The sequence below is a fragment of the Neopsephotus bourkii genome, unplaced genomic scaffold (assembly GCF_033783945.1).
Source record: "Neopsephotus bourkii isolate Nb327-2 ecotype Australia unplaced genomic scaffold, CSIRO-AGI_Nbou_v1 NB_1780, whole genome shotgun sequence".
In the NCBI taxonomy this organism is placed as follows: domain Eukaryota; kingdom Metazoa; phylum Chordata; class Aves; order Psittaciformes; family Psittacidae; genus Neopsephotus; species Neopsephotus bourkii.
The window spans coordinates 4,472,870-4,488,631 of NW_026902254.1; the positions used below are offsets into that span (position 1 = coordinate 4,472,870).

At 36.6% G+C, this 15,762-nt stretch overlaps 1 protein-coding gene across 2 annotated transcripts in view; it reads left to right on the forward strand.

Moving 5' to 3' along the window:
* Positions 1–1,279: 1,279 nt before the first annotated feature.
* The window catches only part of NCAPG (non-SMC condensin I complex subunit G), a 28,534-nt gene continuing 14,051 nt past the window's right edge, over positions 1,280–15,762 (forward strand). For both annotated transcript variants that reach the window (XM_061379716.1, XM_061379718.1), the window contains exons 1-9: positions 1,280–1,429; positions 2,022–2,231; positions 3,065–3,293; positions 4,708–4,853; positions 5,767–5,851; positions 8,222–8,414; positions 10,799–10,948; positions 13,601–13,741; positions 14,707–14,830. In XM_061379716.1, coding sequence (XP_061235700.1) covers positions 1,322–1,429; positions 2,022–2,231; positions 3,065–3,293; positions 4,708–4,853; positions 5,767–5,851; positions 8,222–8,414; positions 10,799–10,948; positions 13,601–13,741; positions 14,707–14,830 — 1,386 coding nt within the window. In that variant the 5' untranslated portion in view covers positions 1,280–1,321. The remainder of the gene's footprint in view (positions 1,430–2,021; positions 2,232–3,064; positions 3,294–4,707; positions 4,854–5,766; positions 5,852–8,221; positions 8,415–10,798; positions 10,949–13,600; positions 13,742–14,706; positions 14,831–15,762) is intronic.

Below are 15,762 nucleotides of genomic sequence, written 5' to 3' on the forward strand. Positions count from 1 at the left end.
CTTCCTTGCTTCTCATTAAATATCAGTCCCCGACTCACACTATCTTTTGTAACCCATAACATACCTCTGGAGTTTGAGTTTACTTATCTTTCCTGATTTTAAGGAGATACAGAATTTATTACTGCTCACAAGTTTAAGGATTTCTGGGAAAACATTAGGCTCACAACAAATGCTTGACATCTTGGGGAAAATTTCCACTAGTAAAAGATTTAGTCTGGAAGGAACACAAACATGGAGTCCCAAAAGTCGATTATTCATAATAGCTATCTTTTCCCTCATAGCTGATACAAATCACAATGTTTCAATAAGAAGCACTCTGCAAGTTGGATTCAGCTTAGGTGGTTCACCCAGGGAACTAAGTAACCAGTTACTTAACTGGTTATGTAGTAAACTTAGCCCCTGTTGTTTCCTAAATCTTTAAAACAAGAAAAAGTGAACTTTAAAACAGGCAAACACACCTCGCTCTAGATAGCATAGCTGAGCATTTTTTGTCTCGCTGGATGACCGTTCTCCAAAGGGCCTTTATTACCTTTAGACACAGGCTGAGCTTCCTTCGTTCACTACCCCAATTACTTGAGTGTAAGGTTCCCGTTTACAAAATATAACTACATTCATTTTTCCAGAAGATCCCGTCCGGAGAGGACCTGGGGAGAGTGGCTAATGGCAGCAAGATAGTTTATGAGCCCTACTCAGCTATTTTGCATTGACGTACTTTCTGAAAATCCTATTACCATGTACTCCTCCATAGCCGCAACGTGGATGACCTCGAGCCTGCTTTAAAACAACCGCCGTTCAGGTTGGGAGCGCGCCCTAAGAGGCGCAGGCGAAATCTCCTCAACGCAGCACCGCCCCACCCTCTTCTCTCTCACCCCTCGCCCTCCCCACGGGAACATGGCGGCGCGACACTTCCCGCGCGCTCCCCGACTAACCGCCGCTCGTCATCACCCAGGCCCTACCCCGCCTCCAGCGCTCAGGCACGAGCACGCGCTTCTCCCCCTGTCCCCGCCCGCTGATCCTCTCGCGAGAGCTGGAGCGGTACTCGCGCCCGGTTTGAAGGTGTTGGCGCGGGCGCTGCGGCCGTTGCTGGTGAGCGCACTGTTGGTGGCGCGGGACGGGCTCCCGTGGCGGCCCTGCGGCTGGAGACAGAAGAGCAGGGGTGGCCTCGCCTGGCCTAGCAGTTGAGCGGGAGCCTTGGTTAGCCGTTAGGAACGGCCTCTCTGCCGTGCAGGAACAGCAGCTTTCCGCCTCCCGGGGCGGCTCCGTTCTAAGAGTATCCCGGAGCAGGAGAGTTCTTCCGTGACCGTCCCCCTTCTCTATAGCCATGAGAGCAAAAAAGAAGCTGCAGATCAAAGAAGCCTTTCAGCTAGCCCAGAAGCCTCACCAGAACCGCGCGAAGCTTGTTCTGGCTTTGAAGAGTACCTATGACCAGGTACGCTTGCTCTCGGGCCGGGGTCCCGCTGCACTGAGGGCAGAGCGAGGGCGCTCAGCGGCGGCCCTGCCTTTTTCTCAGGGGGCCTCTTTGGCCGTGGTCCCCCTAAAAGAAGTGTTAGACACCTGCGACTTAAAAGAAAAAAAAAACCAGGAAAACCTCCCGAACAACAAAACTTTAACGAGCCACAGGCTAAACTGTTGTACGCAGTTACCTGCTGCGAGCATGGTATAAGGACAGCTCACGGCAGGTATTAATGATGTTGCTGGAAGGTGGTTGGATACCCTAGAAGCAGGGGTGACACAGGTTAATAATGGATGATGGTGTTGATTGCCGTTCTGAAACCTGTCAGCAAGTAAATGTACACTCCAGAACGAGCCCCAGCGGACAGGATATATGCTTGCTGTAGAATTAAAGCTAAATATTCAGTGAAGAGTGCACAACAGTGGGTGTGCTCTAACGGCTTTAAATATTTAAGTGGAAGCTGTCAATTTTTCTGTGGTACTGTTTTTGAAAGATGAACCGGGTAGTTGTCTTTTGCTGTGGCTTAGTTTTCTTTTTTTTTCTTTTTTTTTTCTTTTTTTTTTTCCAGTTGAGTGATAAGGAAGATTTTCATGAAAAATTCATTCATTTCCTTAAGTATGCTATGATAATCTACAGACGGGAACCTGCTGTGGAACAAGTGATCGATTTTGCGGCTAGATTTGTTACTTCATTTTGTCAAATGGAGAAAGAGGATGGTAGTGAGGCAGGAGAAGAGGATAATTTGCTTCTGAACTATGTGTTTAACTTTCTGCTTGAGGTACAGTAGCACATTATTAAATATTTAACACGACAAATAGAAAACACGTGGTGAGGAAAACTTTCTGGTGCTATACCTGCACACTACGACTTAAAAAGTGAAAGTAAGGCAAAGCTCGTGCTTTACAAGTAACATCACACGCCCAAACACACACACACACACACCTTGCAACAACTGGATTTGAAAAGTTAGGCCTGTGAGAAAATATAAACTGTTCTTTTATTTGTCTATTAGTTGTGTTATTATAGGCTCTGCTATAGGTGCACTTACAAGTGTGAATTTGTGGAACTGTTTTGGAAATGAATTAACACTGTCTCTAAGTAAAAGTATTTGCACGATCTTTCATAGAAGTATGGTTGGCATATGTATTACTTGTTTCTGCTTATTGCAAGTCTTATATAGAAAGATCAACAGTTCAAATAACATGAAAACACAAGTATAATTAAATTTTCTTAAATTGTTTATCAGGCCAAAATCACTAGCCATTGTTGCTATTGTTTTTTTTTTTTTTGTCCTCCTAATATTTTATGGCGACAGTGTAAGTTAGCTAATGTAGTCTATATTAGGTGATATACATGTTTCTTCCTTTGTGAAGGTGTTGCTAATTATGTAAAGTGCCCCTGACCTAGGTGATGGGCCATAGCTGTTTTCCAGTTCTGTGACTTTTTAATCTTATTAAAAATGAACTTAAGTGGGAAAAGCTTTTGAAATAGAGGTGCATGTTTTATATACTGTATACAGTGCCAGCTACTTACATGTGCATGTCAATAGCCTTAAGTTAGAAATGAGAAAATTGTGATTACAGGAATACTTTTTTTTTTTTTCCCCCCAAGTCTCACAATGCGAACAGTCATGCAGTTCGGTTTCGAGCATGTCAGCTTGTTAATAAGATTTTGGGAAACATGCCAGAGAATGCCCAAATTGATGATGACTTATTTGATAAAATTAATGAAGCTATGCTGGTTAGACTTAAAGATAAATTTTCAAATGTGAGAATTCAAGCTGTTTTGGCCCTGTCGAGACTTCAAGATCCTAAGGATGAAAACTGTCCTGTTGTTAATAGTAAGTAGTATTGTTTATTTTCCTCTTTTAAAACAGATTTGTTGATTTTTTTATTAGTTTGAAACATTTTTAAACATTTTTTTAAAGCATTGAGTAAACAAATGTTAGAGGGTGTTCTTCATTCATAAACTCTGTCTCTCTCTGCTAGAGGAGGTTGTAGATGCAACAGTCAGTCATGTTTGTTCAAGGGGAAAAGACAGAACTTCTTGAAAGACAGATCCACTGGGGATTAAGTGACAGACAAATGATATTGTGTTCAGTCTATCCTGTGACCTGAATATAACTGAAGGATGATAAGAGTAATGACATGTTGTGAATTGCGGTGGAGATGCGACACATGCTTGCCCAGTTCTTACCCTCTAAGCACCCTTTTGTAGTATTAAATGGTTGAATTTGCACAAAACCACTTAGAGGGGTAGAGATGATAATGGGAAAAGAAATAATTTTGTCTCACATTATGCCTTTCTGCCCCAGGAGAGGCAAGCTGGTTACTGACATTGCTGAACTATGATTTTTGTGTGTCCCCCACTCCCACTCGATCTCATCTTATTAATGGTTCACTTTAAGAGATTAGCACCTTTGGAACCCAGGGTTCCTGATGCTGGTTTTATGCCTTTTTAGGTTTCTTTGTATATGGTGTGATTCTTAACTTAGCCTCTACTTCCATTGCCTCAATTAGATGTAGGTTTGTACCAGCAGAGCTGTTATGTAAATTATACCTGATTGAACTTTACATACTGTCTTTTGCAAAGAGTTAGTTGTTTATTGTTGTTCAGGTACCTTCTTTGAAGTTATATTTTCTAAGTGTTTGCTTGTAAGTTGCTTGTATAGGAGCATGTAAATTTAATAGTTAATCATAATCTCACAAAGCAAGAAGGTGAATTCAAGTATTCTCTGATTAATTTTTTGTCGTTGCTTTTAATTTTGAAGAAGGGTCAAGAATACAGTAAAGAGCATTACGTGGGAGATTTGCTGTTTGAATTTTGGTAGGCTTAATGGAGATTGCAGGTTTCCATTTATAGGAAAATTTGAGAATCCGTCTCAAAGGTAACAAGGATGGATAGCCAGTGAATAAAGGTGTTAAGGAGTCAACATTTGGAAGGTTTGTGGGTTTTTATTCCCCAATTAATGACAAAATTGTCATTTATAAACAGGATCTAGAGCAGCAAATTTTGGAGTTATTAACTGTAGATCCTACTTATGATTGCAAATATTATTTCTGTAGTTGAGTTTCTTTTGATATCATTGCACAAGCATGTAGTTGTCATAAATCTTAAGACTGTGACCCTAAACTGTTCCCTGAATTTGTATGAGCTGTGCAGGGGAGGGGTTTAATAACAGCTGTAGGGTTTTTAGGTTTTTTCTATCATGTTTCAAACTAATGAAAACATTATTATGACTCTTTTACTTTCAGTTTACAGCACATTGCTTGAAAATGATTCAAATTCAGAAGTGAGGCGTGCAGTGCTCTCCTGTATTGCTCCATCAGCAAGGACTTTGCCTATAATTGTAAGCCGCACGATGGATGTAAAGGAAGCTGTCAGGAAGCTGGCGTATGAGGTAAACTGAATCGCTTGACATTCCTTTCAAAGACTGACTTAAGAAAAGGTCTTTAAATCTTGCATTATCTTTCACTGCTTAAACAGTAAGAACTGCTAAATTATTTTCACTTACCAACATTTTGAGGGGAGTGATTTTTAATTTTTTATTTTTTCCTCACAAGTTCTCAAGTTAAAACCTCTGAACCTGATTACACAGCTAGCTTGATAGAAATTAGTGTTATGGTAGTACTTGGCTCTTCAGGATCATACAACAGATCATATATATAATTTATACTTTTGCTGTTTTCTAACCATACATTTTGTGATGTTTGTGAAGCAAATTTTCTTCTATGTTGCTTTATAATCAATAATTCAGTAAAGTTGGGATCACAACAAAACTAGTATAAAAAATTGCATAATTTTGGTATTCCAATTTTAAGAAGCATCAGTCTTTACATCTAGAGGTAAGGTCAAGAAGGTATGCTGCTACATACATTTTTACTGGAGGCATCTTAGGTAAGCTCTTCAAACAAATTATTCTATCTTTTCACACAGAACCATCTTCTGCTCTTTCTTAAATTCTGTTTTTTTAACTGAATCTCTTTGTTACTGGGCTTTAAGTACATACTTCAGGCATTTCATTGCAAGTATTCATTGCTCTTGGAGGTTTAAAGAGAGATAATACTTTTCATATTCAGGTGTCTCATTCAGTTAGTGCTGTCCAGCTTCTGAGCTGGTTGTTAACTTTATTCCTGATTTTTATTTTATGTTTTCTTCCATGCACAAGAATCTGCTCATTAACGTATTGGTGCAGTGCTGTTGGTATCAATATTACAGTCTTTTATTGACTTTCCATGCATGGATAAAACATAGTTAATGAATTCAGTTATCATTTGTAAAATGTATTTTAACTATTTATTTTTTTTATTAAGGTTTTGGCAGAAAAAGTTCATATGAGAGCTTTGTCAATAGCACAGAGAGTAAAATTGTTGCAACAAGGACTTAATGACAGATCTGGTAAGAGATGGTCTTTTTCAACATTTTAATATAAATATTTGAGAGAATACTTTCTGATGTTTTGGGGATAATTCATACAGAAGCTGTGGTAGCAATAATGAAGAGTTCAGGGGGAGTCATGAGGTACAAGGAAATGTTTAAACACAAGATATTCTGCTTGCTACTTTGGTTTTCTAGTCCCCTTGTACTGTATAAACCAGAAAAGGATTTCACTTTCAAAAAACTTGAAAGCCACTGAGCTTTAAAGTAGGACCAAATACTACTAAAATTAAAAAGCAATGTAATTAAACACAGTAGTAGAAACATGTAGTTATTTAATTCAGTGTATTTTGAAACGTTTCATTACAGATATTTTTGTAACTAATACATGCATTAAAGAATTGAAATGTGAACATTAACATCAGTTTGACAGTTGTTTGAAAATGTTTCTTGTGTGCTTTCAGAGAGAAATCTTCTAAGCTGGTTATTTTTTCATTTGACTAGCTTGAATGTTTTCTTACTGGCTTTTTGACTGACCTTCATTTATTTCATCATGCAGCAGCTTTATTCTTTTTGATGTCTTCTGTGCTGTATCACTTTATATAAAAAGCCATTCAGAATGTACCTATAATTGTGTGTGTTGTTGCCAAAAGATCAAAAGGTCACATGCATCCAAGTGAGACAGTTTTGGTCTCTGTCTTAGAGCATAGTTTTTATTTGCAATAATAGAAATTATATACATGAATTTCCCAATGAAAGCTGCCTGTTTTACTAAGTGCTACTGTGTTACCCACATATATTGTTTGGAAAGTCTGTACTAAGGCCTGTTGAATTTTACTCTTGAGAATTTTCCTTATTTAGTGACGGGATGCTTGTGAACTGTGAGAAATAGGACCTATGTGGATATTCACTTTGAGAGCAAAAGTACTGTGTTCACTGGTAACTGCAGCTCTTAAAGGTGTGTCATGTATGCATATGTTTTGATTGATCTACCTTTCTTTTTGGCTACTGAGGACTTGCTCTTTTTCTTGACACATAGAATCACAAGGGAAAGTATCTGCCAGAGTATGTAGTCTCACTGATTTTGATATCACATGCTCTTTGTTGAGTAAAAATTTGTTCCAAATGGGCTGCATTTGTATATAAGTCCACTAGTATTCCCTGATTTTGATCTGTTTTGCAAATTCTGTAGTCTTGAGCATGTTTATCAAAATTGCTTATCTGAGTAACTCCTAAGCTAACATGGGAGGAATCTGCTCGTTCAAGGTTGCTAGGTTGAAACTTTTGTTTTTCCATATTGGCTTCAGAACAAGGGTTTATAATTAAACAAGACCTAGAAGACATAATCCAGATTCTGCTTACTTCTGCTTTTCAGGGTGCATTCAAGCTCTCAGTTTTCCACTCTTGCTTTCTTTCATTCTACTACATTCTAGTAGTTTATGCTTCTCAATTTCTTTGAGAGGTTTCTCAGGACCTTAATTTATCTCTTTCAAGGCCTTTCTACAGATCTTTTTGAATTCCTTACTGCATTTAAGTGCTGGTTTTATTACCATAAGTTACATGTAAGAGGAAAGATGAAGGTTGTCAGTGTGGGTGTGTGGACTTTGTTTCCCTTGCATTGGATATTGTTTTCTATAAAGTCCTAAAAGCATACATGTATCACTCCTTAGTTAGTATGTTTTTACTTCCTCCAGACTATCAGCCTTTCTACTTCTGTGGTTAAATCTGTGTGTACGCATTTATGATGTATGTGTTCTAGTTGTTCCCATAAATATTTTTTTCCTTGATTAACTAGTACTCTGCTGATCCAAAAACTATTTGTTCATTGTGGCAATGGGGAAGAAGGGCTCTTTATGTAAATTTCAGAAACCAGTGGAATATCTGAATTAACACAAGAATTCTGTGTAGCAGTTTAGGCTAAAGGTCTGTACAGTAGTATCCTGCCTCTGAAAGTGGCCAGTTCTAAATGCCTGAAATGTATATAATCATGCTTCCTTAGATATTTCCTTCATCTGCAAGAGTTCATGGTCTCTAGATATTTTGGGTTGAGGTGCCATCTTCTTTCTTTGTCAAGGGGTCTTTTTTGTTTGGGTCGTTTTAGTTTTGGTTTGGTTTTGGTTTGGTTTTTTCTTTTCCTTTTGGGGATAGGGAACTATGTTGCCTCAAAAATGTAGTAGTGCCCTATAGGTGGCTCTTGTTTAATTGTTTGGGGGGGATTGTTGGTTTTTTTTTTTTTGTTTGTTTGTTTTCCTTCTTTCTTAAGGTGATGTTAAGTTCAACAGTATAATAAATTCTTTCTATAAAGCCTTCCACAGAAATAGTATTTATGAAAGTATGTTTGAAATTTGTTATTGTTTTGTCGTTTAACATTTTAAATTCCTGTATTATTAGATGCTGTTAAGGAGGTAATAAAGAAGAAGCTACTTCAAGCCTGGTTACAAATGACTGAGGGGGATGTTTTGGAATTCCTTCATCGACTGGATGTGGAAAACTGCCCAGAAGTGGCCACCCCAGTACTAAATGCTATGTTTTCATTATCCCCACTTGCTAACTTTGTTCATAACTGTAAAAACCTTGACAGCAGGTATGCAGATCAGATTTCATTCCTAGAAACTGAATGTTTTGTATAAGAATATCAAAGATTACATCTAAATGGGGAGCAGGGTAACTATTACCTGTGATAAAAGACTAGTGTAAGCCATGATGTCCCCTCGATGTTTGTGCTCTTAAGTGTTTTTGGATGTGCTTTTCTATTTCTATTTGGACTTCTTTCTGGTGGATTTTTTTATTTATTTATTTTAAAGATCTGTGTTCAGCAGCTGAAAATGACTGTGCCAGATAAGCAAGGGGAAAAAGTGAAAAATGTCTCTGATTTCTTTCCTGGACACTCCAAAAATCACACATTTAGAATTTAAGAGGGGGCAGTAAATTAATCAACTAAACAAGCTTTTTGAATAATAACTTAGTCTAATTTATTTTATCTCCTGTACAGTCTGTACAGCTTACAATAAAGGCAATGCTTCAGTTTACCCCACAGCTATGATTTTTCTCTTTTTAACTGTTTTACTTAAAAACTCCCTTTCTTCTGTTTCTCCTCATTAATGCTTCTGATCATTCTCACGTGTTTCCTAGTTCTCTTTGGCTTCCCTCTACCTTATCTGTTAAGCTAGAGAGAGCACAGTGTGGGGCTGGTTCAGTTATCCACAAACTCGATGGAGAACCAAACAGAATGGAATTACTGGACTTGTATTTCAGCCTTCTTTTGGACGTATTTTACTTGTATTAACGGAGTTTACCAGAAGTTGGTATCCTAGAGGCTTCTTGGCCACTGTTAATGTTTTATAGAATTTGATTAAGTAAATTTATAAGATATGAAAAATATGATGTGATGACTATGAAGGTCTGTAAAACCAAAGGGGATAAGAAAAGAAGAAATTAGAAGTTGTAGGAAGTTGCTCGAGAAGGCAAAAATGTGTGAGAAGAAATGACTGGAGTTAATTGAGGCAACCAGTGTAGAATGATTATTAGTGGTAGATGTCTAGTCTCAGGTTATAAACTTAAATGACAAATGTCACTGATTTGAAGAATCATAACAAAATCTCATTCTGTATTTTGGGGGAAAAATGTGTAATGTTATAGTATAAAGTGTCTTGCATTCTAGTGGTAGCTTACGCCAGATGTTTTGAAATCAGTTGATGCTACACATATTACACTCCAAAGCTATTGCTGTGGACCTGACTGGCTTCAAAAAATATCAGTAATTTCTTAGAGCCTCTGAAAATGTGCCAAAATCTTCAGAGGTTGAGAGGAAAAATTTATCTGGCTATGGACTTGTCAGTCTGACTTTGATCCAACACAAAATGGGGGTTCCATTCTGAAAGACTGGGCTGAGACTAGCAGTAGATCTATTAGACTAATGACACTGAGAAGTGAGTGAAATCATTCAGCTTGTAATGAAGTTATTTGATTTACGAAGAATATTAGACTTGTTCTTGTATGACGTTTCTGACTAGAGCTTGATTGATGCACTATCAGTATGAGAAATCAGACTTCAAATGCCTAAGTATTTTTGTTAAATTTACTTTTAAATTAAGACATGCCAGATTAATGGGAACACATCAAATGGTCAATTTTCATCTATGTGTTAGTGATTTTTTTTATTTTTTTTTTTCTTCTGATGTGCCTGAAAAAAAACCATAATTGTTATTGGTGGTTTGCAAGTAAAATGGGATTCAAGGGAGTGAAAGTACCACTGACAGTGATAGTCTGTCTTTTTTGGTTAGAGGTAGAATTAATGAACAACTTACCATTCTGGTCCTGAAAAAAGATTGTATGCCTTGCTTGGCATAGAAAAGACTATGATTATAAAAAGGAGTGGGGGTCCTATGGCTGGTAAACAGAGGATGAGCACACAGAAATACTGAGAAGCAGTTCTATAACTTTGCTTTTGACATGCTATGATTGCTACTGGAATTATGGGAATTATAATATTATAATTATAATATTATTGTTGCTACTGGAGGTATGGGAAGATCTTGTATTAATAATGGAACAAAAAAATCCATAAGCCGAAGCTGAAAAATAATTTAATGCAGTTATTGCATTTCTGCAGATTAATAGAGTTCAGTTTTCTAGACTTGTGCAGTGATAACAGTGTTGCAGAGAGTTAAGGTACTTGAGTGGTTGCACTAAGAGGTCTGAAAAGCTGAGCAGAATCTTTCTGCAAAGTAGCATGAACAGCCTTGATTTACAATACTGAGAAGTGCAATGTAGCGAGAGGCTTGGGGAGCTCAATGTCCTTGCTCAAGACAGAGGAAGCTATTTTTGTCAGTCTTTAAGTATTTCTGAGGTGAATACCTTTGACAGGATTTCATTTTAATCTTGGGAAATAATCTGTTTCTCTGCATGTGTTATCTTTGATCCTATCTTATTTATCTCTCTGCATTTTATTTTTTTACTTTTGTTTAGAAAACTGATTCCACTGGAAGACTTAACAGCTGAGAATGTGGTATATTGGAGATGTCTTTGCGAATATTTAAAATCAAAAGGTGAAGAAGGTGAAGTTTTACTAGAACAGATGTTGCCAGAACCAGCTATATATGCAGATTATTTATTAAGGTACACTGCATTTACAAATAAATCTCTTGCCACTAAAATAGATTATTTTTTTAAAGTAAAAAATATTTCTTTTATGCAACTATTCACATTTTCCTAAGCCAAAGTTGCGCTTGAATAGTGATTTTTCTTTTTTTTTTCTTTTCTTTCGTTTTTTTTTGTTGAGTTCTTGTTTTGATTTTTTTAGACTTTAAAAAAAGATTTTTGAAAGAATTTGTTTCTAGTAAAGAAAAACTGTAAAATGCAAATTTATAACATTAAAAGAATTTTTGGAATGTCTTTTTGCATAATGGCCTGATACATCAATAGCATCTAATCCTTTGCCATTTAAGATAGCACAATACTTGGTCTCTAACAGGCAGCTATCCTTTGTCTGTCTGTTCTTATAGAAATTGCTGTGTGTTTGCAAAGAGCTTGCAGGAAGAGGTTTTTAGAGCTTGCAGAAACTGACACTTTTTCATTTCAATGCTGTCCTCAAGAGAAGTGTTTCTGAAACTGAAAGTTCCTTCACTTCTGTCTCCTGCTTGTGCTTCCCAAAAAACTTATGTTTAAAGGCTGCTAAATGAGCTAATTACGGACCAATTACAGAACTATGGGGGGGGGGGAGGGGGTGTTTTGTTAAGTCAAACTTTTCACAAAAGTGAAAGTTTCTTTGTTTGTGTTTTTTTTTTTTTTGTCTCTGTGGGATTCTTTAGTCGTGACATAAAATCTGAACAGAATTTATATTTGTGAGCATGGTGACTGCTGAGAAATCTTAACTGAGGTATTGTATTTGCAAAATGTAGAGTGATGCTTCCTGAAACATTATAAATCAGACCTGCTAAAAAAATGCATTGATAGATGATTCAATTTAAAATATGCATATTCTTTTCTCACTTCAGTGACTGTAGTATATATACCAGTATTACTTCTAGTAATCGTTGCTACTTTTCAACGTAGAAGGTGCTAGCATGTTTCATAAAAGTTTAATAACTGAAGCATCTGTGCTTCCCTAATTTTGAATCCATTCCAGTATGTGCATTTTAGATCCATTCCAGTATGTGCAAATTTATTCATTCATAATTATTTTAAAATTCCATAAAACATTTGCTCTTAAAAACAAAAGAAAGGTGTGTTTTTTTTTTTTTTTCCATCCAATCTTATTCAAAATACTTTCAGTTATCTTCCCTTTCAGCAACAGGCTGAGATAAGATGAATTAGGTTTACTAGTACTTGTTTGTAGTATCAACTGTTAAACTCTTCATGGTGCCAGCAGTTGTTTTTGGATAAGATTTGCAGTTGTACCATTGAAGTCTTTATTTGTACTGTTAGACTATTGTTTAGGAGGAGCAAGAAGCTGCAGGCCATTGATACAAAAGAAAAGGTGCAGAATTATGAGCTTCATTTAGTTATTTCACTGTTATCTGGTGCAGGTAACACTCTGTTAAACGAGCAGAAACAGTTGCCTACTTTGTAATTTCAGCTGTCCTGAAATGGCAGCTATATGCAAAGTTTTTGTCCTCATTTTGAGGAAATTTTAAAAATCTCTTAAATTTAATGAGATGTTGCTGAAAAGTATCTGCAAAGCTCTGGTAAAGGGAAATATATTTTTCATAGCTTGTACAGTACCAGTACAGCTTGTACCTAGTAGGTTTAACTCCAGGTTTTCTGGAGAATGTAAATGCTGTCATTGATGGATAAAAATTTGATAAAGGAGCAATGGTTCTAGAAAAATAACAAAATGGTACCGAGTGGTTGTACTTCCCATGCCATGTGTCTGAGTAGCTGACAACAGATTGTTCTGTGCTGGCATACTTGATCATACAAAACATTTAAAATTCACAGTGCACTTGGATGGTTTTCCTGTATTTATTCTTGTAGGCACTATCATGTTCCTGAGCACGTAGAAGAGTATATAGTACCTACATATGCAGAAAAATACTAGCTGTATGCATTAAAAAAGGTACATGTATACAGTTAGTCCTAAGATGCTGCGTGGAAACCTCATAGCAGCCTTCCAGTATCTGAAGGGGGCATATAGGGATGCTGGGGATGGACTCTTCATTAGGGACTGTAGTGATAGGACAAGGGGTAATGGGTTAAAACTTAAACAGGGGAAGTTTAGATTGGATAGAAGGAAGAAATTCTTTCCTGTTAGGGTGGTGAGGCACTGGAATAGGTTGCCCTGGGAGGTTGTGAATGCTCCATCCCTGGCAGTGTTCAAGGCCAGGTTGGACGAGGCCTTGGGTGATATGGTTTAGAGCAAGGTGTCCCTGCCCATGGCAGGGGGGTTGGAACTTGATGATCTTAAGGTCCTTTTCAACCCTAACCATTCTATGATCTATGATTCTATGATACAGAACTTGAAATCACATGTGCAAGCATAACTTGTCGTTTTCTTACCGTTTTGCATTTTCAAACAAATGTCTTTTTTTAATAAAGTGCAGTATTTTTAAACTACATTATTTGGGATAAATAACCTTCTGGAACTATTAATCTATGAAAAGGAGAACACAAACCTTGATTTTTAAGGTTTGTATTTAAGATAACCACTTGTTTATACAGGACAAGAAAGTGGTGTCTGGTTTTTGTTGTTTGTTTGTTTGCTTGCTTGTTTTTCCTTTTAACTTTCCAACAATGATTCAGAATGTAATTATATCTTCTATTTGGATGCAGTTACCTTCAAAATATGCCAGTTCTTACTGAAGAACAAAGAGAAGACTTTGCTTGTTTTGAAAACCTGATGACAAAAGAATTTATAGGCCAGCAACTGATTCTTATCATAGGCTGCATGGATACCACAGAAGAGGGAGGAAGGTAAACTTTGTAAGATCTGTGTTATTAAGCTTATGGCACTCATGCATGTGGAGACGTATAGAGTCTCTGTTGGAAAAATAACGTGATCAGACTGACAAAATCTAGTTCCTATGCTGGCTAAAAATAAAAGGCACAGTCTCTGTAATGGAATTGTTCCCCAAAGTATGCCATATATTGTCTGCTTACTTTTATGGGAAAATGAGTTTTTAATGCAGATACAACATTGCTTGGGGAGAACAAATTGTTGTTTTCATAATCTTGAGACTATGAAGTTACAGAACTGTTCATTTGGAATATAGTATATAAAAACCAAAAAGAGATCAATGGATTACTTCTCAGCAGATGACTTGCAGTAAGTAGCCTGCATTTTTGTGTTTTTTAAGCCCAGCCTACTAAGGCTTAAAACGTTACAGATGTTTTAGATGAGAAGCTGAATTGGAATTTGCTGAGTCATTCCTATAATTTGAACAGCCTTTTAATGTGAAGTAATAAGAGAGAATAACTTTGGAAGTTCGTACCACCACAGGCACTTTATGAAAAATGGCAGTTATGATAGCACAAACACAACAATGATTTCAAATGCTCAGTGGAACACATTGTACATGTGACAGACTGGCAGGAGAGTTGAACTTGTAATCTTCTTTTTTTAGTTTCCAGCCAGATAATTTCTATAAAAGCATTCCACAGTATTGATAGTTTGACTCTTTTCTGCTGGTATGACCTTTCATTGGACAGTAGTGACACCTGATTGAAAAATTCAGCATTTTCTAATCAAGAGAAATCAGCTAAAATTAGGAAAAAACCCAAACATTGCTAAGTTAGAAAATATATTCAACAGTTAATATAGCTATAGAGAAGTTTCTTTTATAAGATATTTCATCACAGCAACTGAAAGTGGGTAAAAATATTCTTACATTTTCAGTTTTCTTTAATAAAAAAACAGTTTTTTTTACTCTTTCATACAGAAAGCATCTGTTGGTTACTTTACAAAAGATCCTCATTCTACCTGTGATTTCAACAGCCCTTATATCTCCACTTACGGAAAGATTACTCAGTATTGTTAACGATGATGACAGAAGGATTCAAATTGTAAGTAATTTTAACGGCTCACTGTTTTCTAGGCTTTGCCTCCTTTATATATCAAACAGCCTTTATGAATGAAGTGTAACAAAAATATCAGGAGTTAAAATATTTTTAGTTTGGAAAAACATTTAGGTGGCGGTGTTGCTGTATCCCGCCCCACCCCCTTTTTTTTTTTTTTCTATAGTTGCATTTGGTGGTTGTCTAAAGATCTTTATCATTAGATATTTGGCTGGTTTTGTAAATGCAATCCTCAAATTAATAAAGTATTTAACCTTAACAGCCTCTTTCAGAATCCTTGATTGTATTAGATCCAAGCAGTTTTGACTAAACATTTGAAGTGAGGGTAATGTACATTTCCAGATTTCAAATTTCTCTTCCCTCCTTTTAGCTGAGATAGATATTAAAACCTGTATAAGAAAAATATTTTAGTACAAGTGAAGTCTTTATATACAGCCTAATTATTTAAACTTGACTTCTGAAAATAGACCCTCAGTTTTCCCCAAATATTTTAAATGAAGCCTGGACTGAAGGACAGAAATCACTTTTGGAAAACTTAATTCAGTGGGAGAACCAAGGATATAGGTTTGTTATATGACTGCAATGGCAGAACTGTAGTAATCTGAGCATTATAGTACAACAGTAATAGTAAATGTGCACATTTCTATTATTCTAGTGAAATACACTGGTTCAATATGTTTCATTAGTTTGGTACAGCTTGAGAGGAAGCTACACTGTGGTGATCTGATACAAGATAAAATAAGACTGTTCTGTTTCATTCAGTTTTTCTCATGTTTCGTCTCGTTTTTCATTTATGTAATGGGTCTGACTTTAAAGAAAACCCCTAACCAGCTGCAAATCTCTCAGCCTAGTTCAGCTTCTAGTTCTATGCATGTATTTAGTTTGAATTTAAATTGCTTGTGAAGCCTCTTACACTACAT